The sequence below is a fragment of the Pyxicephalus adspersus genome, chromosome 1 (genome assembly GCF_032062135.1).
Source record: "Pyxicephalus adspersus chromosome 1, UCB_Pads_2.0, whole genome shotgun sequence".
Taxonomy (NCBI): Eukaryota; Metazoa; Chordata; class Amphibia; order Anura; family Pyxicephalidae; genus Pyxicephalus; species Pyxicephalus adspersus.
The window spans coordinates 66,100,482-66,123,983 of record NC_092858.1 but is presented as its reverse complement, the minus strand read 5'-3'; the positions used below and the strand labels follow the sequence as shown (position 1 = coordinate 66,123,983).

General features: G+C 35.5%; 1 protein-coding gene across 1 annotated transcript; it reads right to left on the bottom strand.

Annotated features, from left to right (window-relative positions):
* Window positions 1-5,625: 5,625 nt before the first annotated feature.
* On the bottom strand, window positions 5,626-22,634 carry LOC140331418 (cytokine receptor-like factor 2). Its single transcript, XM_072412435.1, has 6 exons — window positions 16,993-22,634; window positions 12,792-12,934; window positions 10,582-10,771; window positions 10,328-10,457; window positions 9,373-9,457; window positions 5,626-8,886 (listed from the first exon to the last, which is right to left on the bottom strand). The coding sequence occupies exons 1-6, from the start codon at window positions 17,126-17,128 to the stop codon at window positions 8,635-8,637; spliced, it is 936 nt and encodes a 311-aa protein (XP_072268536.1). The 5' UTR covers window positions 17,129-22,634; the 3' UTR covers window positions 5,626-8,634.
* Between the last annotated feature and the right edge of the window lie 868 nt (window positions 22,635-23,502).

Sequence of the window (23,502 nt, the reverse complement as noted above, 5' to 3'; positions counted from 1 at the left end):
ATTAACAATAAAAAACATCTTCATAAAAGAGGTCTAAAAATAATTACCTGTCTAAAAAGCATGTCAATGCCAAATCTAAGCTATCTGAGATTTTCAACAACCCTTTCACTTCCAAAGTTCTTAAAAATCACCTTTTCTGAACTAAACAGCTATTAAAAACTATTTGCCTAATTCTAAACTTTTTTAAAGACCTTTCAAGACAATTTTTTACGCAGCTAATTTTGGGTTCCCATAAATATATCTATTTTTTTTTCAAATCAATGTTAAATATATCTTTCATTTTAAAACTAACTTGTGGTTGTAAATCTGTTGGCCAACAACTGTGGATCAACCAACTTAGTGGTTGCAAAACTGTTCCACATATAGTTTTAGGGCATATATCGAGAAGTCAGGCCTTTTCCCTAACGTAGTTGAACCTTTCCAAAATTTTACTCTTTGTAGGTTTTTTTTCTGCAAAATTAACACAAGCCAATGCTGTATATTATTACACTAATGAGAAACTCATCTGGCAAACCTATTTTATAGTGTAATAAATCATTGAGATTGGCAAGGATTTTGTTTTGGGGATATTGAATTTGTCTTAGATTCTAAAGTGTCCTATTCAAGAGTTCAAAAATATGTGTACACTTTCTGTAAGACTGAAGCTTGATACCAAGTTGAATTTTAAGCTATGGAAATCAAACATCTCCATTGAACTCTCCTATATCATAGGGGAAGTTTTATTTATTACACATCTCTTCCATGATCACTCCACTGCTCACCTTCATGAGAACCATTGGCCATATTTTTCTTCTTCCATTGATCAAGTTGTGTCTGAATAAATACATTATTCACAATAGTTAAATTATGTTACTCAAGATGGTTCATTGAAGTTAAGCATTTTTTTGGACCACAGATAAAACTGAAATTGTTGAAAATTTTAAAAAAAATGTTTTGGCCCTACATATGTAGCAGAAAATATGGACAATGTGGAACCAACTTTCCTGTGTCACATGTCTTTTTGTCTAATTGAAATCTTGTTACAAATCAGGATTATTCAAATAATCCTTCTGTTCTTGTACACAGAATTTAGCTTGGTTTATTCCATACAGTTTTATTACTCTTGATGTATGGGTAATGTCTCAGTTGCAAAATAGAAATTAGATATGATTGCTGTAACCACGACCATCTAACAGGCCATAAAATAGCTTTATACAACATGGTTTCCTTCTTGTTAATGATATAATGTGTTATTCATATATTTAGCCTCCTCATTCCTCGAATTCTTGTATATTTTGTGGCAAAAATCTAAAAAATACATAAAAGTAATTCCTGAAATTCCCTATTTTTTTGTATGTTATTTATTTTTTATGTTTGCAGAATATGTACACAGTTGTAACATAAGGCTTTTTAATAGACTGCTTATTTTTCAGTTTAATGAGTGTAATATAAAATATATACAGGCTTGAAAAAGCCAGTTTGAATAATTGTTAAATTCTTTGCAGGCCTCCTAATAGGAAGTCCTGTTTCACTTTAAAAGCAAAAATGCTATTATATTCTTGAGCTGAAAGCTTGCACATTGTATTTCTTTTCTCATATGTAGTTCAACATGTGGCACTTTAATTTCCTTTCTTTTTATAAAGGAAGTTGCCCATCTGGTAGAATTTTGCTGGTCAGCAGTTGAAAAAAAATCATGAAAAGTAGAAAAAATAAAATAACAAAGATACAATGTTAAAAATGTAACAGCGTGGCAGCGGTTCATTTAAGATCAGTTAAATTTTGCAAACATGCATAAAATAATATAGAAATATTTGTTTATAAAGCAATGACAAGATCAACACATTCACAACGTCTGGTAGATGTTTGATTAGTCATGAGCGGGATATGACTCAACCGCTTTCATTTATACTGTAGGTGGAAAGTCGTCAATCCCTCTGTGATCCTTGTCCAGTCTGTCCGACGGCGGGAAGAAGAAGGAAAATAGGACCGAATGGGACCAACTGGACTCTGGACGCTGCCATCTTCTTCCTTCCTTTTCCAACTGTTCCTTACTACACCCAATCTCACACTGAGCAGGCACGAGATCAGGTAACGCACCTTCCTGAAATAGTAGAAAATAATTCTAATCTTATTGCGCATTTTTTTTTACATTCCAGGAAAGCTTCCGAGATCAGGCATGCACAGAAGTAGCAGCTCACGACCTTCTGAAATATGTGATGTATGTATTCCTGGAGGCTGGGGGTAAGAAAACAAGGGGAAAGATCCTCCCAACTAAATATGAAAAGTTAGCCACTCTTTTATATAATGTAAAAAATTTGGTGATAGGTCTGCTTGTGAAGATACAATGTTACAAGCTTGGTACATTTTTTTCAATGGTTCCATTAACTCATAGTTTAAGAGGAAGTCAACTCAAAACTACCCAAAACAAAAAAATACACTTACCTTCAATCCCGAAGAGCAGTCCATTCGCCCGGAGGTTTCTTCCATCAGGTTCTGAGTCTTCCCAGTATTCTTCTTTGGGTTCTTCTTCCGACGTCACCCAACGCAGGCACGAGATTGGGTGGTGTTGTTTGGAAAAAAAATTTGTCAATCTCAGGCATGCACAGTGAGATCTGCACTTTTTTCCCTTTTGAGGAAATGGCTCCTGGGAGCAGCCAAGAGCCTCCTGGGATGCATGACGTAGGTATCCTAGGAGGCTCTGGGCTCCCATTCATTGTGACAATGAGTTAAGGGGGCGGAGCTGCACCCTTTTTTTTAAGAAAAAGAAAAAATGGTGCAGCACCACACCCTTAATTCTCTAGCACTTAAAAAAAGCATGCAATCAGGGTTGTCTACCCTTTTGTGTAAAGTGAAATTCTGAGTTTAGGTACGCTTTAAGGATTTTCTAAAACAGTTGAGAATTTTTATGAACAAAGTGTTTTCAAATGGTCAACATGTTTTCAGTTTATTCATTTAATCAAAGTTTTTTTTTATTTCTCTTGTGAGTAATGGGTGTTCAATGCCAACACAGCTTCACTATCCTGTTTGCTATCCATTTAGTAAGTTACCTCCATAGCAGAAATGTATACCCACCTTGTACAGCCCTTGTATAGCAAGAAGCTGAGAATTATATGTAGGGAGTTCTGTGAACATCTAAGAATGTGAAACCAGGTTAAGTGGTTAAAAAGGATGCAAAGCAATTAATCTGATATTCTGAAATAAGATATACAAATACAAAACAGCTACAAAATTCTGAAAAGTATATATGAATTGCACAATTTTTTGAAGAATATGTGTGTTTGTTTCCAATAATTATTGGGTAATAATAGGAAGTGCTTCATATTTTTTTTTTAATTTGATGAACTTGTGTCCCAAGAGTATGCATGAGTTGTATATCAGTGAAAAACAAAACATTGATCAGTGAGAACACTGGTCAAAAATTATCAAATGTGCAATAGAAACATCCAAATTTTTCTTCTAATCCAAGGTAAAAGTGATCTACCCTTAGCTATTTGGACAAGGCAACATCACTTCCATATGTTTTAGATATGCAAATGTCTCTTTATTCAATAGAAGTGATTCATACCATTATTCTCTACTGTTACTTGGGCTACTGTTATAGACCCATTTATAAAGTTTCTACTTGCCAAGCTTTCTATGGCTTTATTATTTTTGTATAGCATAAAATTAGTTTAAATAAGTATAACAGCCAATGGATAAATATTACAGCCAAACAAGTATTTTAATATGAAGCAGTTTGCAGTGGTAGCCTCCAGAATCTCCAAGTATTGGTTTCCCTAAAGCCTTTAAGACATAATTCAATGATGGCACCTTGCTGCGTGCACGCTTGAACTCATGCCCTTCCTGGGAGCCGTTATCCACATGTACAAGCTAAATTTGTCAGTGAAGTTCCAGTGGTTACTGTGGTCCATAGAGTAGTAAAACAAATTACTATGTAACTATATTGTTACATTATATTTGGTAGCAGTTGTTAGATGTAAATCTTCTGCAGTTTAAGCTGAAGAAGCTCACAAAGTGAAAAAAGTTTTTTATTTTACCAGTTATTTTCTATCTGACGTCTAGCTAACCCTTAGTAAAAATGACACTGGACCGTGTGTTTGTGTAAATGTTTCCCACCCCAAGATCCACCTATATTCACCTTCAATATGCCTCCCAACACTGGAATTGTTACTGTCAACTGGTATTGGATGATGGATAAAGAAAGGTCACTCCTTCAGTCATTTGCCGGTGCTTATAGAGCTGGTATTAGAGTAGGGAAATTTGGGCAATTTGTTGTGCAGGGCCCCAGCAGACATAATGGAATGCTGTGCATTTGGGGCCCACACTTCATATTTATTCAGGGTCCCATTTTGTCTAAAGCTGTACATGAGTGGTCAGACCCAGTGCATTATTGGTTACTACATCTGAGCCCTATCACATAGGAGGAGGTCAGATGTCCCCCCACCAGCTATTTGCATCTGCTGAACTAGTGGAAGGAGTGGCAGAAAAACCTAGCAAAGAGGTTTTCAAAAAGTTTCAGTGTTTTATGCAGACACTGTTCATTTGCTCCAAATAGGGAATGGTATCTCATTAATCCCCAGCAATTTCTTTCCTCTCCCCTTTTTCTATTTCTTTTATTGGTGTTTGAATGCATATCAGCCACACACAAATTGGGCCTTATTTATGAAAGTTCTCCAAGACTGGAGAAGATATACCATCATAGGTGATCCAGCAAACCTGGAATTAATTTATTAATCCCAATTGCTATTATCTGTTAAATGTTTTTAATCCTGGACTAGATCAATTTCATGTTTTCTGGATCATCCAGGTTCACCCATAGTAGTAGTGTCCCTCTTCTCCAGTCTTTGAGAGCTTTGATAAATCAAGTCCATTGTGTTTATCTTTTTTATCATCAAATTTATCATCATAATAAAAAAATAACATAATAAAAACTCATCTGTAAGCATCTTTAACATTTTATAAAACCTTACATTTTTGTGTAGGACATAAAATCCAGTGCCTGCATGCACTGGAGTGGCAAATCGCAGTCTCTATTGCGAGATAATATAATAAGTGACAACTCAAGAACAGGTGGAAGACAGAGGGTTGCCTTCCTAAAGAAGGATAAACCTGAAAATTATTAATAATAGGACTACTAGGTAATAATATAATAAAAACTGCAGGTTTATTAATGTAAAAACAAATTAGCATGTTAGAACATATTGGAAATTTGGTTTATCCACTTTTTCATAGGAATTTAGCTCAGTACTTGTTGCAGATGAGTAGTGGATTCATTGTATTTGACTTTCTGAATGGGAGATATGGCAGATCTCAGAAGGGAAGTGTGACTGTGCTGATCTCTGCTGTGTGTGTGAGAACAGTTGTAGAGGTGTCTATATCTTTATATCATATCTATGATAATCAGAACACTTGACATCACAAGGGTACACATATTTCAAAACCTTCAGAAGTTTGGTGGCCAGATAAGTAGTGCAGATAAATTACAAAGCAAATGGAAAGGGCACATTATAGGTAATGTCTTAATTCCTTTTATTTACTGAGCAAAAGTATTTTTTATCTTAATAATGCATATTGCAGTCCCAAATGACTGTTTAGTCAGCACAATAATATAGGTCACAATTTTGGTTTGGTTATGAATAAAACAAATACCGGTACTGAAAAAAACATTTGATTAACTACAATTATAGTTAGAAGATGTTAAGATAGTATACATTTTTGTTGTTTTTGTTGTTCTAGCCTATATTTGAATGTGATTATTAACAGATAATTTGTCTTTGTACTGGGGGAGAGACCAATCAACCACTCACAAATGTTAAGTTTGAAGAACAAAGAAGAATTTTCCACTTTTCATTATTGTTAATACAATTTTATTTATTTTTGTATTTTTATGGATTCATTTTGATATGGATATCATATGATATGCTATTTATGAAATGATCAAAAGTTTTTATATTGTTTTTTTTTATCAAACAAATATTACAAAACACATATGGTATATTAAACACATCAAAATGTAGCAAATGCTACAGAGCTCCAGTTCCATTGAATAAAAAAAACATACTATACAAGTTCGAAAATGTACAATATTGCAACAAGGCAGACTCTTACCTGCTCTAACTAATAAAAAATTAAGTATGTGTACAGCACAACCCCATGGCAGGTCACTAAACTAAGTAGGGATACCCATTGTTATTTCTTATGAAGAAGGACACGGGATATCTTCTGCTTGTTCTTCCCTCTACATAGGATTAAACGTGTTCATCGCTTGTTCATTTTACTGTCACTGGAAATAGTCAGAAACAATCCTATCAACTATTGTATTTACTAATGCAGTGGCTTGAGTGGGACTTGTTGGTGGAAGTTTGCAAATGCTTCCAACCTTTGATATCTAAATGTGTTTAAATAATCCTACTATATTGTACATATATATTGTATTATATATATATATATATATATATATATATATATACATAATCGGCTGCAACAATTGTATAGATGGCCTACAGTGCTCTATTAAATACCTGATAATAAAACTTTTTAACCTTCTTTACCATCTAGATTAGAACAGTGGTCGCCAACCGGTGGTCCATGAGAAAATTTTGGTGTTCCGCAGGCTCTGGCTGGTGCGCCCCTAAGCAGGGTCAGGAGAAGAACCTCGCTGGGGAGGGGGCGTCCCAGCCAGAGCCATAGACCATGCCCCCCATACAGACTGTAGGCTCGGGGCGGTGGGCTGGTTGTGTCTCTAGACACAACCCATCCACTCTCCCATCACGGGGCAGGTTCTGAAATCATGATGTCCCACTGGGGGGAAGTTTCGCATCTGCGGTTTAGAGTCCATGCATTTAGTGGTCTGTAGGTCCCAAAAGGTTGGCGACCACTGGATTATAACATGTATGTGATATTCAAAGAGCCTCTGGTCCAACATTATTTTTTTAATGCAGTTGACCACAACATAATAATAAATATCAAACTGTTGGATGTACTGAATTAGTAGATAGAATACTGCTTATTGGATAAAGTTTTTTAAACTGCATTTGCCCTCAGATCTTCTCTTTTAACACCTATATTAAATGTATAAGCTAATCAGGGAGCTACCAAAACAAATTGTCTTTGCTTATAAGAAATTACCAAAACATGACAATTATTAATGAATGTATGATATATCATAGTGTTATACTGCAAATACAACCATTACATTTTGTGGCTCTCTATTCCTTAATGGCAATCCTACTAATGGAATCTGTGACATCCATCAAACAAGAACAAATAAAGTAGCAAAGTAAATACTTTAATAGAAAAATATGCAAATTCATAATACCAAAAATAACGTGTCATATACTATATCTGACTGGATAAACAATTTTGTGGCCAAATAATGCTGAACCTCCGTTACTAGCCTCCATGGTAGTCTTAAGGTATGTTCCAGTTTGTTGTAGGTTTTCATTGCTCCATTTACCAGAAAATTGAAAAAAAAAATCACATTTAAAATGACTCTTGTAAAATCAATACTAAAATGAAATGACTAAAATGGCACTTTCCTATTAAAAACACTTGCATGGTTGGATACAAAAGAGGGAGAACCTGAATGTTGACTCAATCTAGTTCTGCTGCAGTTCACATTGCCATCTAACAATGCTTGTGTTGGTGACCAATGTTTATTATTTATGACTGCAAGCTGTGATATAGTTTTCTGTTGGAATCCTAAGAAAAATTGCAGAATTACAAATGTTTTGGCAGCTAAAACTGGTCACAAATAAGTATTTCAAATGTGTATTTGATTTTGCCTATATATTTGTGCATATACCTGTCTGATCCCACACAATCCAAAAATCCAGGCAATTGTTCTTAATGAATGGCATGATTCCACGCTAGGGAAATCTGCATAGAAATGTGAAGGCACAATTTCTAATCAGTTTGCTTATCACTGGGTCTTTGTCATGCACACTGAAGAGATGTCTCAGACCTAGCAGAAATGGTAAGGTCATCAATAAAGCTCATCACTGCTGAATAGCTGAAAGCAAAGCAACAAAACATAGAACAGAAGCCAACAAACCTACTACATTTGGTCCAGAGGTAGTGGACTTGAATTAAATGGATAATGCAGGTTTTAATAATAATATAACATGTGCCTAAAGAAAATAGAAAACGAGCAGCAACATCTAAATGTCTGCATATCCCGAAAGAGAGATGCACAGATACAATAACATTTCTATAACATTCATAGCTTCCCAGACATGGAAATCTATCTTTATATTTCTACTCTATGACTATACCAGCTATCTACTCTCAAAGGCATATTAAAGTGATCATCTTCCTGTCAGTTTCCCATTGCTGGGAAAGGAACTCAACTGTCATTAGGCCTGAGAGCAACAGAAACTTGCAGATGCAATAGAAGAAACCCAAGTAGATGTGCTAACTTCAGCAAAACTAGGAATAATTCTTGTCCCCTCATGACGTGAAAAATAATATTACCTAAATTATTTTACATACCTAGTAACTCAGCATCTGGGAAATCACTTACACTCAGCAATTTCAAATTACAGAAATATATATGTATATCTTTTCTACTCATATGGCCACCTTTTCTTTGTTTTTCTTCACTATGTTCTGTTCCATTTCTGCAAATAACATGAATTTTAGAGCAATTGTACATATTTAAAGCATAATATACATGCTGTCATTCATTGTGAAATTCATATTTGCAAAGCAAGCGTCAGATACATTCTCAGCAAGAGGTGTAAGTGTAGTTATGGCTGTGTCAACTGGCTCCTCGGTCATACACTGGTTGTCCAAGATCGTAGCCTCATTATCTTTATATTTGATGGAGTTTTGATCTTCATCTTGCTCATCCATGACTGATTCTATTTCTTCAAGCTGTGAATTATTAATTGATGTCTTCGTCCATTCCTATATAAATATCAATGACAATAGATTAAAAATCACTGGACAGACTAATGATTTAACTTACCATATGCCAAATCTATAAATTTTATAGTGACCTAGTCTACAATGGCAAAGAAGGTTTGCACTACTCTAACCATTTTTCTGTTGAAGCACTACCACTGCTATCATTTAAAAAATCACTTTAAAAAGTACCAAGTATGGAACCACAGAATGAGAGGTTCGGAGATAGAACATCTGTGGGTATTTATTTTAAAATAGCATTTAATTCACAGTGAAGTACGGACTTTAAAAAAGGCAACCAAGCAACTAAAAGGCATGGAAAGTACACAAGTGTGAAAAAGTACATTTAAAACATTTATATCAAGTGTGATCATTTAAAGAGAAGCACAAAACAAACATATGATTACTTTTTTAGGAATAATAATTACATTACAACCTACAATCTTCACCCCACTACAGAACACTGTATCATATATCAGTAAATGTTACCTGGACATATCCATTGTGACTATCATATAGATCATGAAATGCATTTTTTGGATCAGGTATCATTGGAAATACACATTTTTTCACCCTGTTAAAAAGGACAGCCAGAGAAGTAAATATATGACAGGTTATGAAAGACATTTTAGTTTTATCTGTTCCAGACACGTTACTAATCTTGCATGCACTGGTTTTACAGCATCCTGTATGCTTGTGTGCCAAATGCATCTTTCTTTGATCACACGTGACAGTGTTCAGTACATGAACAATATATCAGAAGTCTCAGGATATAATATTTAGAAAGGTTGGGACCTGAAAAGTATATTCACACAATGAAACAGCCCTCTAAAAAATATACATTGCCTAATAATGTTACAATGATTTCCCAAATATTACTTTTGATGTACTTTTAATCCTTTCTCTGTAAACAGGAGTTTTTACATATGCTCTATGAGAAAAGTTGAGGATGTAACAGAGTATGTATATATATAATGTAAAGAGTATGACAGCAGCACATGCAGAAGTGACATATTAAGTGTATGCAAGGAGGCAAATAATAAAAATTAGCAGAAATGTGTGGAGAGTATGCATGTGTGCAATATAAACTGGAAGGGTATGAACAATGTATGGCAGAAGACAGTATAGCAAAGAAACTTACCACTGGATACGTGCTTAAAAAAAGTATTACAGTGAGAAATTCTGTGTAGTAGAGTAGTGAGGGTATGAAAACGCTAAGTACATACGGGAGTGGGGTGTGAAAGGTATGATATTGGGTAGCGAATGAAGAAATATAGTTAACCTAAAACCAAAAAAAAAACAAAAATACTCCCGCCTTGTTATTTTAGGCAACATCAACTCTCTTAATCAACCTTTCTGTGCATAAGTGCAAAGACATAACTAAGTCATATGACCCTTATTATTTAACATGCATTCTGCCTATGAAATAAAACAATTACATTACCTGTTCATAAAACATCCAACAAATATGATTAAAAGAAATAGAACAGACAAAACACTTGAAAACAAAATGATGATAAGTTTTTGCATTTCCATTGCTGTCTGCCGGTTTGTGACAACTTCAGGACATAAATCTAGTAAAAAATAGTGTAAATAAGAAATACAAGGATTATAAAAAACAAATAATTATAGTTTAACATTAGACATAATTTTAAAAAAATTTCCAATATATGTAAAATAAATTAAAATACTTCCTACCGTGCAGACTGCCATTTTTCATAAACACAGAGCTGCTCCACTGACTTTTTGGGGTGTTCTCTAAACAAAAATTCTCTACTTTAAATTGTGCCTGCATTTCATAGCATTTCTCTACATCTAGGTCTAGATTACTAAAAAGACACTGGAATGAAAAGGTATTTGTGGTACATGATGAAGATTCTTTAGATATCTGTTGAGTATAAGAAAAGACATATTTGAAAAATATAAGTAAAGTAAATATACATTGAAAAAAATATATATTTCAACCCAGCAAAGTTTTTTTATTCATTCAGGTAATGCCATATTGTCTAAACCTTAGTTTACTGAGCTTGGCATCTTAGAAGGAAGGTAAGAAATCACATGCTTCTTGTAAAAAAAATTCCAGGTATTTCCATGGACTCCTTCTACCATTAGAGAGCCAGTAAACTACCAATCAAGACAATCGTGATACATAAACAATGTTGAAATCGACCCTATAAAGCATCTGCTGGAAACTAAAGTTCCAAACAAATTCAGTCAGAATGTACAATCCGTAATCTGCTTTTGGAGGGTTAATGAAAATATTTTCTACATTGGTCATTATGAAAGACTAGGGACTGCTTAGTGTCACTTTAACCTCCTGGGTGATTCATTTCTGTCCAGATTTTTCATGAAAATGTATTTACCAGTATAATAAAATAGTATGAGTATAATAAAGTTTGAAACACAAAATCATGTAAAAATATTAAATTCAATAAATGAAAACATATATATATTATACTCATATTATTATATTATACTGTAAAATAAATGTTCATGAAAGACAATGTACTGCTTTTACACATACAAATCCACTGTTGCATTCAATACAGTTATTTTGTCTTTGAGGGCAGGGCTCCTTGGTATCGGTATCAATGGGGTTGGGAACCCATCTTTGGTATGAAGTCTAGACCCGAATGGTCTAAAAATGAGGGGAACAAAGTTTTAGTGTGGGATAGTAGTTTTGATATTGTTTCTGAGTTGAGTGCGGGTGGGAACAGCAATATCGTGTTGACACAGATCCCAATTGATGTAGTTGATGCCTTTAATGACTAGCAACCTGGGAAGATGATTGATTCATGTTGTTATTCATTTATTTTTATGTTTGTTTGGTATTATTCTGTTATTATGATGTTATAAAAAAATGCATGTCAATTTTGAAGGTATGATAGCATTAGGAGTGAAAGTGATAATAATTTAAGGCCTGCAAGCCATTTACCTATAGAACTGAGTATGTTTGTTTTAGGTTGGGTAATGGAGGTCAAAGTAAGTGGAGGTCTTTGGGATTCTGTTTATGCTGTAGTCATGCCCATTCCTAAATAAAAGTGCCAAGAACTTTAGCAAAAATGGAGAGGAAGTTCTGGTATCTCATGGCCCCTAGTGTATTACACACAAACTAGTTCTTATGTCTGCTCACCTGCTGTGGCCTTTATGAGGGTTTCTTACTCTTCCTGTTAATTTTTATAAGAAACAGAGACAACTATACAGCAATGGATGGCCAAAAACACCAAAGAGGTCATGAAGAGAGTCAGGATGATGGGGAGATTTCAGGTAGGTGGGAGGGGGGGGGTGATAACAGGACATAAAATGTAATCTCTTACTTAACCCACAAGACTATACATTTTGACCTTAAAAATAAAAACACAAATCCCTGAGTTGACTTGTAAGAGCAGAATACAGTAGTGGCTATAGGGGTTTTATTTAATAAAGTAGTAGTGGCTGTTAATTTGTAATCATTCAATTATATGCAAACAAAATACTACAGGTTACCATTCAAAAATCCGGCAACCTCCGGACCCAAGGAGCGCCAGATTTTCGAAAATTCCGGATTTTTGAAGGTTATACTCAACTCCACACACAGGCCAGCCTTCCTCTCGCAGCACCCGCAGACATCTGGCACAGTTCCAGGGAGCAGGCAGCAGGAACGTCTCAACGTGTATTTAGTTTAGCAAGCAAGACCTAACAGCTGTTTCTGGAGAACAGTGCCATCAAAACATAAGTGGCCAAACAGTGTACTGCAGTCCCTGTATTGAAAACGCGATCTGAAATTCATGCTGGAAAACTGAAGGAAACAGATTATCGGTGGCCGGATTTTCGATTGTCAACCTGTATTTGTTTTTTCAATTTTCCTTGCATATGAAAACCTATGCAAAGTGAACTTACTGTAGATATTCCTTAGTCACTAAGCTTACCTGCCATTCCATGGTGTTCCTAGTTCTGAACTGCAAGACCAAAACAAAGCAAACACTGGGAAGTGTTTGTCCAAACTGTGGCTGTGCACTCTGGATGTTCATTTTATTCTCTCCCCATTTCAAGGTCATATTTTGTGGAGGGCCTATTCAAATCATAAAGTTACTAAAGTAATACTTGGAAAATAACTGTACATTACCTCTTGTGATCATACAAGTACATTTTAAATAATGTTAACACATTTTACTAAATATGTTGTAGTTGCTGTAATTTCAAAATGGAAAATAATAGGTGATTTTTTTTGTACTATAAATGGATTTGTATCAGAAACAGTGACGCAAAGAACTTTATGGCTACAGATAACTTGTTTTTGTCTTTGAAATTTGGGGTGACTGAAATGCAGTTTAGAAGAACATCTGTACCAAAGACAGTATACAATATGTACCACTGATGAAACTTAGTCTTCTACCACTTGCTTTTAAGAGTTACCAAGGAATCTATATATATAAAACTGGATGTATTTATTGTGTGTGTGTATGTTCCACCATCACTTGAAAACGCATGGAGACATTTCAACCAAACTTGCCATACATATGACTGAGACTCATGTGAGTGCACCAGTCATCTTTGTACAGCACCATGGTATATGTCAGAGGTCTATTTGCATGTATGTGTGTGTGTGTATGTATTGCTCAGTGACAGTGTGCCTTTTGCTTATATTTTTACATACTTTTTTTAGACTCTTTAGACAAATTTCTGGCCTGTAATTATGCCTTCGAGAAAACGTAAGACAATTGGCCAACTGCAATTAAAGGCAAAAAAAATTAAACAACACTGTAGACAAGAAAATCACTATAGCTTTATTTGATTCCTTTTTCTGTAAAATATAAGACTGCAGTTTCAGCTAGTTTCAGTAATAAGGCAAAGACTAGGTGCACTATGCTGATAGCCAGGCATGGGTGACTGTGTTGCACACATCAGTTTTTCCAGTAAACATTGTGGGAATGCTTTTTTAACATGTAATTGTTGGATTATTCAAAGTGTTTGCAGAAGACCAGTTGTCTTTTAAGCAATGGGAAAAATAAGACAGTATTTAGCATATGGATGTGGACTAAAGAAAACACCTTCATATCATGTAAATAGATGGCATCAGCTGTTCCTATTGTTTAGACGAACACACTTTGAACTGGGATTTTAGGGCAGCTGATAAATGGTAATGGAAGTCCAATGCTGGCAGTAAGGCTATTTACACACATCAGATGATTACCATACCAGCCACTTGTGTACAGCAGCTGTCCAACAACTTTTATGGATCCGTCCTGGCGGATCCACAAACGGCAGAAGATGAACGACTGTAATAGAAGTGAAGGAGGAAGAGCGCAGTGGGTGCCGCTTGCCCATTCTACCCCTCCTCTCTCTATGGAGCAGAACGGTGGTGTATGTACAGTGCTCCTTCATTCATCTTTCTTCTCGTCTTTTGTTGTTGGAAACGATCATGAAAGATCTTTACCAACAACAAAAATCTAACGTGTACACAGCCTAAGACTTCACAGGCTGGAGTGTTTCCCCAATAGAAACAATGTGAAGTCGTGGTGAAAATAGTGTGGACCAACTGGGGGGAACTACAAATTTTCTATAATAAAAGTACTATAATAAAAGTACTATTGATATTGTAGGTCCTTGTAGGCCTGTAGGCTGACAATTTTCAATTAAATTGATACATTTTTACAGTAAATGGCCAAAAACTTCATTTGTTTCAAACAGAGTATCGTGTACTATAATTAACTTCAGCGGGGAAGGTAACCCAAAGGAACAAGTATCTGACAATTGTCCAAAATTAGTTATAATCTTTCCTGATGGATAATAAATATTGTGCCTAGGAGATCCTCGATTTTTACCTCTACGCAAATGGAAACATTTTGAAATTCAACAGAAAGCTTAAAGGTCAAAGCTGATCAGGTTACAAATATTAGAGGAAAATCCGAGAATATTTTTGTCAAAGGTTCATACATGTCTATCGAGCGACTGATAACACCACTAAGACTGATAAAAATCAGCCTGATAAAATTAGGACATATGTCATGAAAATGTGGTGTAAGAGAAGTACATTTTCAGCCTGAATCTAGTTAGAGATAAGCAACCTACCCTATTAGAACAGGAACAATCAACATTTTCCAAGCAACCAAAAGTGAGACGTCAATGAGGACACGTTATGAATTGGGCAGATAAGGAAAGGAAGTCTTCTCAAACCTGTTAGGCAAGACTTTAAGGCTTTGTACACATGTACACTGGAAACAATCTTTTATGATCTTTTCCAGTGACAGATGAGGAAATGAGCACTGTACACACAGTGGAAAGGGGGAGGACAAGTGAGTGATGCCCTACTGTGTTCCCCTCCATAGGAATGTCCCTACAGATTGATGAACATTGTCAGAGGGCCGCTGTAGGTATGGTAGAGTTTTGCCGGAGATAAGCACCATTCATCTTGGATAACAATCATATGACATGTGTATGTGCCCCTATTTTCTGATGAAGGACATTTTCTTATTCCTACAGATAACAGGCAAACTGGAGACCAGGAACTCAACCCACCTAGAAATATTTAAAGAATCTGAAAGCTTCCTGTGTGGATCAAGGATTAGGTAATATAAATAAAACGCATAGTACTCCCTTGTGATATAATTCTTTACATTGTTCTTATTTATATTACAATGAGGGGAACACATGGCGCTCATTCGATTGGCTCCTATGGCTGGCATCCTCTAGATCAGTGGTTGCCAACCTTTCCGACCTCACTGACCACTAAATTCATCATTTTAAATCCCACGGACTATTTTTATGAATTTTTTTAAAAAGGATAAATACATTTGTAAAATAATGATCTTCCCAATGGTTTGTGACGAGGACTGTGGAGGCTTTATTAGAATATTATTTTTGTTTTATTATAATTAAAACATAAAAATTGCAAATAATGTCCAAATTTTTCTGTGGACCACCAGTGCTCCACGGACCACTGGTTGGCGACTGCGGCTCTAGATGTCACTATTACATTTGTTCTATGTGGGACCTTCTGTATCCTGTATAAGTTGGTTTCGGACCCAATTACCTAGAATGTATTGAGACGGCTGCATTTTATGGATATCTGAACTTGTTAAAAAAGAAAAACCCCATAACTACCTCCAAGACAAAACAAAACACGTAACTTTTCAAGGGAAACCCATGCCAAGAAGAATATATCTTCTGTCAATGCTGATCCTGCAAATATGTAGTCAGCTCTTTCCATTCACATAATGCCCCTGATTCATCAAGCAAAATCGGATTATCGGTCGCGCATTCGTATTAGCGATCCGGAATCGTGCGCGATCGCGCTATTCAACAACCGGAAAAGCTCGCGCACGGAGCCGCGCTTATCCGACAGCTTTTTACTCGCACTCGAGTCCCGGACCGCGGTAATCCGCGATCGCGGGTCGCGCGTATTATCGCGCTTCCAGCGATCGCGGATTTCAATGATGAATCAGGGGCAATGTGTAATGGCTCAGGATTGAATTATTGAATCCATTCCATTAGCATGACAACAACAATCTACAAATGCAGTCCACACATTTCCTTAGTATATGTATTTGTCAAGGAATGGGTGTTAGGACTGCAGATGAGCAGAAATCCCTCAACTAGGAAGTTAGGAACTTGGACCAAGAGTCCTTCCTGGACCTAGCTGATTGGCATGCTTACAAAGTGTAGTCAAGCAAATGTTTCCAACCCACTGATAATAATGGGTAGCAAAGAATTCTAACTGCCCTCTACAGAAAATGTTTTATCCTAAATACACTTTTAGATGAACTGAGATAGTACTTTATATTAATCTTTTTCATGTGCTCGTCTAAGAAGCATTAATAAGATTTTAGTGCTGTTTGTAAAGCTTTTTAACAAATCCAATGACTAGTCAAGTGAAGACAAACTCAATTATGCAGTAATAAAAACTGTAACAGTGACATCAGATTGAATTAGACAATCCACATGAAAGAAAGAAAAAAGCTTTTTTTTTAGTTTCTTCAATATGCATCTAAAAGACAGTTGTAAATGGGAAAATAAAAAAATTAAGAAACATAATTCTACAAACAAAACAAGTTAAACCCCACACTAATAACATAAACAAACATTGCATGGCTCCTGCACCTGTCCCACATAATGCATCATTCAACTTACCTTCAAATATATTGATATCTGCATGCACACCATCAGTTAATAGAGTGTAGAAGAGAATAAACATTGCAAGCACCAGTCTGTCCATGTGAAAGGTTTGATGTATTGCAAGACAGACACTATGACTGCTGTGACCCATTGTCAGGAAAAAAGATCTTCATTGATTTATACCAAGGGAAACAGTTTGAGGAAATGACAACAGGAAAGAACGACAATACAGAATATTATGTACAGTATATGCATGGCAAGTGATAGATACAGACAGATTTTATTTATTATTATTAGAGTCTAGAAATAAATACAAAATGTACTTTGCAAGAATGCCGAATTAAATTCTTCTTACTGTTCTCAGGTTTCCTCCTTACAAATATGTATTTGTTGTAATTCCTTTGTATGTATATAGTGCTGACATATTACACTTCCATAGTCCACAGTCATGTCACTAATTGTCTTACAGAGGAGTTCATCATCTAATTAATATCTCGGCCATAGTTATGTTTTCTTAACAAAATTAAAAACTTGTTTGAAACCACTACTAAGTTTTTTTGAGAAGAAAACAGGGATAAGTATACAAAATCTATGCACATTCATGGTTGAGATCCTTGGTCAATGCTAAATGTTAGCCACTGTACTGTGTAAAGCTTCCTAAACAACAATCCAACAAACAACATGTAATATATTTTATTATAATAAAGTAATATATTATATTTCTTCATTTATAATGTGGTCAGTAAAAATATGCGTTGTATTTTTTATTTGCAGCATACAGGTGGAGCTCTAGGATTCTTTTTGTGTATTTTTTCTCTTTATCCTTATTTTCTAAAAGTTCTGTTCATTTCCCACAAAAAAAAATTTAGGTGGAGCTGGGCTTTAACATTTACTCATTGCTCTTTTTATAACTCATTATACTAATATTACTGTCATGCACACCCTTTAGCTTCAGTACTTAGAAAAGTATGTAATAATTAGGTAATGCAAACTAGTTCATTATAAATTATACACCTGTGGCTGCAGCACAATATAATCAGAATTAATGCCTCCAGGATCATAAAATACTCTTTACCTAAATGTTAAAAACATGATCATTATTGATATAAAACATCAAGAAAATACACAGAGCGATCGTCCCAGATGTATTTGGTAGGGATTTCTTTTTACAGTACACACTTACATTTTTAAGTGGTGCTGCAGGGCTCCTATTTATTACCTTGTATTTATATATTGCAAACATATTACACAGTGCTTTAAGTCCATAGTCAAATCACTAAATGTCCCTCTCATTTAGGCTCACAACCTAATCCCTTTTAATAGAATGTTTGTCAAATGGCATATGTGATGATCAATAAATGACAGCTTTGGCAATACAATAATTCAAATGATAAAAAGTAAACATGAGTTGAGTTTAGAGGGTTTTAAAATGAATTAAACACATAATTATGAGCAAGCATGAGAAATAACAATTCTTTTGGTTTGTTTTACTTTTTTTCCCCAGCAGTCTAGCAAAGGGTGACTTATTGGAGGTTTGGCCATCGTGCAGCATAATTCACTTTCTCTTAGGATGCGTACACAGGTGCAATGGTTCTCGTCCGATTATCGGCTCAGGGCTCAGGACGAGAATCTGGATTGTGTACAGCAGACATAGTTTATCGTTCCGAACGACCGTTCTAGCGGATCCACAGATGATGGACCACGAATGATCTTCATGGAAGTGGTGGGGGACAGAGCACAGCAGGGTGCCGCTTCATCGTTTTCCCCCTCCCCTCTCCATGGAGCAGAACGGTGCTGTGAGTACAGCACCCATTCATGCATCGTGCAGTCGTTTGTCTTTAGAAAGGGTTGTGAAAGATCCTTTCCATTGACAATTATTGCATGAGTATATGTAGCCTAAATCCTCATTGACTGTTCATCCTAAATATCTGTTATTTCCTAACTGTTATGTTGACTTTGAGATATAGTGGTATGTTCATGTTTTACATGCGGACGTAACACTTCATCGCTTGAAAAAAACACAATTCATCTAATGTGATCAGTTATTGTGCCTTACTTGTATATATTGTCATTATTATACTTTAGATTATCTGCCAGACCAGGGGTCATTTTAAATGCTTCCTCTCTTTTCCTTAAATTCTAAAGAAACCTTTTTATAGTACTGTTTGTTACCCCCATATCTTTACAAATGACCTTTGGCTGAAATCCTATTATACATAAATAATTATCACAACTCTGAGCTCTTGCTTCAATGTGTTTCCTTCCTTTGGTCACCAAGTTTACTCCAAGGACTTGCAAGAAATTAACTTACTAAGATGCTGACATTTGGTTTAAGAACATAAATGTATATATTGTTACACCCTGCAAAATGCAGGTGGTATACTTTGGTAACTTGTGATCCCATGAACTCCAGTGATCCTGCAACCATGTTCTCTTATCACGCTTTGTGACTATGTGTTTTCTTCTATCTCAGTAACCAAGTGTACCTGTGACTCTATTTGCTGGATCACCCAGGTTCACTGATGAAACTCTTTCTTCTCCAGTCTTGGACAGCTTTCTTTAATCAGGCCCTATGTGTCACCATGTGTCATCTCCAGCATTGTTGTTTACCCAGCTTCCTGTTTGATCCTGACCAAAAGCTGTAACCTGGTACTTCCACCAGTAAGGTCCATTATTATTTGTGGGGTCCTCCGGGCAAGACCTGGTGAGGTGTTTAGACTTTGCCCCTCCAGCATTTTGTGGGTTATCCTCCTGCAAGCTAATGCACTGAGGTTCAGCTACTTGTGTTGGCTTGTATACAGTAGATTTAGTGCTTTGTATGTTACAAATCAAATAAAGTCAAATTTTGGTACTTTGCTTAATTTTAGTTGCATTTTTAAAAAATAAATTTGGTCTGAGTTCATATCCATGCATTTCATTAACACTGACATTAACATATAATACTGCAGGGTACTATTTACAGTGCTTGCCATTGTCTTCCATTCCAAATGACCCACAAATACAGTAGAAGTAGACGGATTTTACAACATACAAACTGCAGGTTTATTGTTCCTTGTGTCATGGTGCATAACAAAGGTAATTATATGGTTTGTGATAAAGTTAGTTCAGGCTGACACAATTGTGTGTCATGGAGAAGATGAGGGTTAATTATTTTCTTGCCTTTATATCAGACACATAACTGAAAGCCATTCCTGTGCTAAAACAATTCATTTGGGAAACTGCAGGAAGAATGTTTAACAAAGAAAATATACTTCAAGGTGTAAATCTCCATTAAATGCTGTTTGCTAACCATTTCCCTTTCATATTTCTGCCTAATCACCATATTTTTGGTAAGATAATAGCCCAGTTATAAATCTTTCTAGAAACTATTGTGTACACAGGAGTCCACTGTCACGCACATTTGAAAGATTATATGAAATCTCTGTATTGTTACACAGAAACAAAAGATAAAAATCACTGCAAGCAGCAGAAAAACATACAATGCCTCAACAATGCCTAAACAAAAAATGCCAAAATGTCCCAACACTATCATAAGAGGTAACCAATAAAATAAACTAAGTATAAACTAAATATATATGTCAAATCAGCAGCAGTTTGGACAACAAATCCAAACAGTAAAATATGTTTTTACTTTATTCAGTTTGCAACACTGTTAAATTAGTTTGTAGATTTGTTGATGGTGATTTTTAAAAAAGCTTAGAGAATATTGATATGCCAATACTATGACATAGTAATGGACATTTGGTTTGGACCCACGTTACTTGGTGAACTAGCTCAAGCCCGTGCTGAAGACTGTTTAGTATAAATACAGTAGATGATAACACATAGGCGGGAGGGCCTTCATCATCATGGTATAAGTTACGTTCATTGGACTAAATTTAATCCAAGCAAGGCCATAAATAGGTCAAATTATGTAATAGAGATTTAAGGACCCAAAATAAAAACTGCAGGTTATTGTGTCAGTGCACAGGACCACAAGGCACTTACCAGTATAGGCACATCTGCAGTATGGAATTATCGTTCCCCTGCACCTGTATATGGTACCAGTAAAGGACCCAGACAGTAGACTTGAGTTAAAAAAACACAAGGGGGTTGAAAGGAGAGTGAAAAAGTGACAACTTCCCCCAGTGACTGATCCCTGGTGACAGCCCTCCTCTGTAAGGGACCCTCTGCATACCACCTAAGTGCAGAACCCCCTATCGTGCAGACCCCCTCAGCTGCAGACCCCCTTAGTAACAAACCTCTAACAAACATTGTTGTTCCTACATTGACACTGAGCCTTCTTGTGCAGCTACAGTTTCATTGGGCCTGATGAATGGGTGGACAATAAAAGACTATGCCAATTGTTTTATATTTACATTATACTACATAGTAACCTATTAATGCAGTCTAAAACATAAATGAGTCAGAGATGTAAGTCTTTTCAAATTAATCAGAAGCATTAAAAATTATTCATTGTTAGGCACCAGTGGATAACTGTAAAAACATTATCTTAGGCGATACTTTATTGTCCTACAGTATTTTAAATGTGACTTCCACTTTTGTCATGATGGAAAAAGTTGAAAATTACTCTTCCTATATTAAAAAATATTAAAATAAGACATCTGCTACATGAGGAGTAAATTGTGTGCAATATGTCAGCTAAAATATAGGCTTCTGTTGTGAGAAGTTTCAATGAAGTATAACCTTTATATAGCATAAAAGTGTGAAAAGTAAATCCTGCCTGTCCAAAATTATTGCTACCACGTATATTCAGAATTATAAATTATGCATTGAAACAGGGTGTTTTAAAGTTAACATAAATTTAAGAGAATATTTAGATGTCATCTCCTTGTGACCACATTAATATCATATCTCCTGAATAATCTGTACATTACTTTAAATAGAAATCTGTGTTTTGCCCATGCAAGGTTCAGCTAGTGTTAGGTGAAGGAAAATAACCAGCATTTCTAAATATGGGGGAATTTTGATTTAATCTATCTACTCATCATATGACAGTACTGATACATGACATCAGAAGCCACCAACGTTGTCATATGGGAAGAATGTCCTCGGTTTCAACTTTGAGATTACATAGGCCTTCCTGTCTTTGCTCATAGGCAGAGAAGAGGGACTCTTTTGGAGTTAAGTAAGGAAGAGTTAGGTTAGGAATATGCTTTTGGTTATGGATTTAGGTTAAGCTACGTACACACTTCCAATGGTTCTCGCCCGATAATCGGTTAAGGACCGATATCGGACGAGAATCTGAGGTGTGTACAGCGCATGTCGTTTATCATCTGAATGACCATCCTGGCAGATCCACGGACGATGAACGACAAACGATAGTAATGCAAGTGAAGGGGGAGACCGCACATAGGGGTGCCACCTCGCCGTTCTACCCCTTCCCTCTCTATAGAGCAGAACGGTGCTGTATGTACAGCACTCGTTCATGCATCGTGGAGTGCTTAGCCGTTGGTATGGATCATGAAAGATCCTTTCCAACGACTATAATTGCAAGTGTGTATGCGGCTTTAGGTATAGGTGTTTTTTAGATATAGGCTGGACCAAGGGTTTTATTTATGGTAAAACTAAGCTCATGGTCACCTTTTCATGGGAATAACTCAAATAATATGTTAGTGGGTTTTGGTGTGAAAAATTCACTTTCAAATGTAAAACATTTGTCCCAGACTAGCTCACTAGTTTTTTTAGCCCAAATTTATTGTATTGGGGTTTCTTAATCTTAAAATCAGCCCATCTATTCATACAGGTATATTACTCAATTCATTGAGTACATGATATTACTTACAAATTATTTACCTATTGGTATCGAGTCCCAGTCTTCGTTTAATAGATGTCTGGCATCATTTGGGGATAACCACAATAGCCCAGAGGTTCTCTGTGTTCTTTAATAAACTTTACATTTTGAGTTTATTAGATTTTTTTAGACAAAATTAGATTTTGAAATAATTTCTGTAAAACGAGAAGAAACTGAAATTTGCTATGGGTTTAAGCAAAACATTTTTTCTATATTTTTTTTATTTCAAAGTTTGAATTGGTTTCTATTTCACCAGAGTCCTCCATACATTGTAATAAGCAGTGTACAAAGCAGTTATTTTCAAATAAAATGTCAAATTTACATGCTTACCAAAATATAATCTATTGAATTTAAAGCATCAATACAAGAAACCACTGCAGCACTCACAAACATGTTGGTTTTACTTATACAGGAAAAAGATTAGGAAAATAAACTTATTCTAACAGGAGAAATCAGTAAAATAATATATTCTAGCTATAATATTCATGTTTAAAAATAATTTAATATGTATATACAAATTATATATCTAGATAAAGCTCCCAAGTCAAGCATCAACCATCCTGTGACCAACGCAAGTCAATAAATAACCATATCAGTCTGAATATTTAGTAAAAGGCAGACAATCCTATTAATATGCATGTTGCCACTTTTTTTTTTACTGATAAACCACTTTATATTCTCACATTGGTATACTATCTCAATATTATCAGAAGTTATTAACTGTTTTGTGC

What these genes read in the sequence shown, in the direction of transcription:
- LOC140331418 (XM_072412435.1), bottom strand. Translation starts at nt 17,128, where the DNA reads ATGGGTCACAGCAGTCATAGTGTCTGTCTTGCAATACATCAAACCTTT. An exon ending in AGATATCAATATATTTGAAG is followed by an intron (nt 12,935 to 16,992) that starts GTAAGTTGAATG and finishes TGATTTGAATAG; the next exon opens with GCCCTCCACAAAATATGACC. An exon ending in GGAACACCATGGAATGGCAG is followed by an intron (nt 10,772 to 12,791) that starts GTAAGCTTAGTG and finishes TATACTCAACAG; the next exon opens with ATATCTAAAGAATCTTCATC.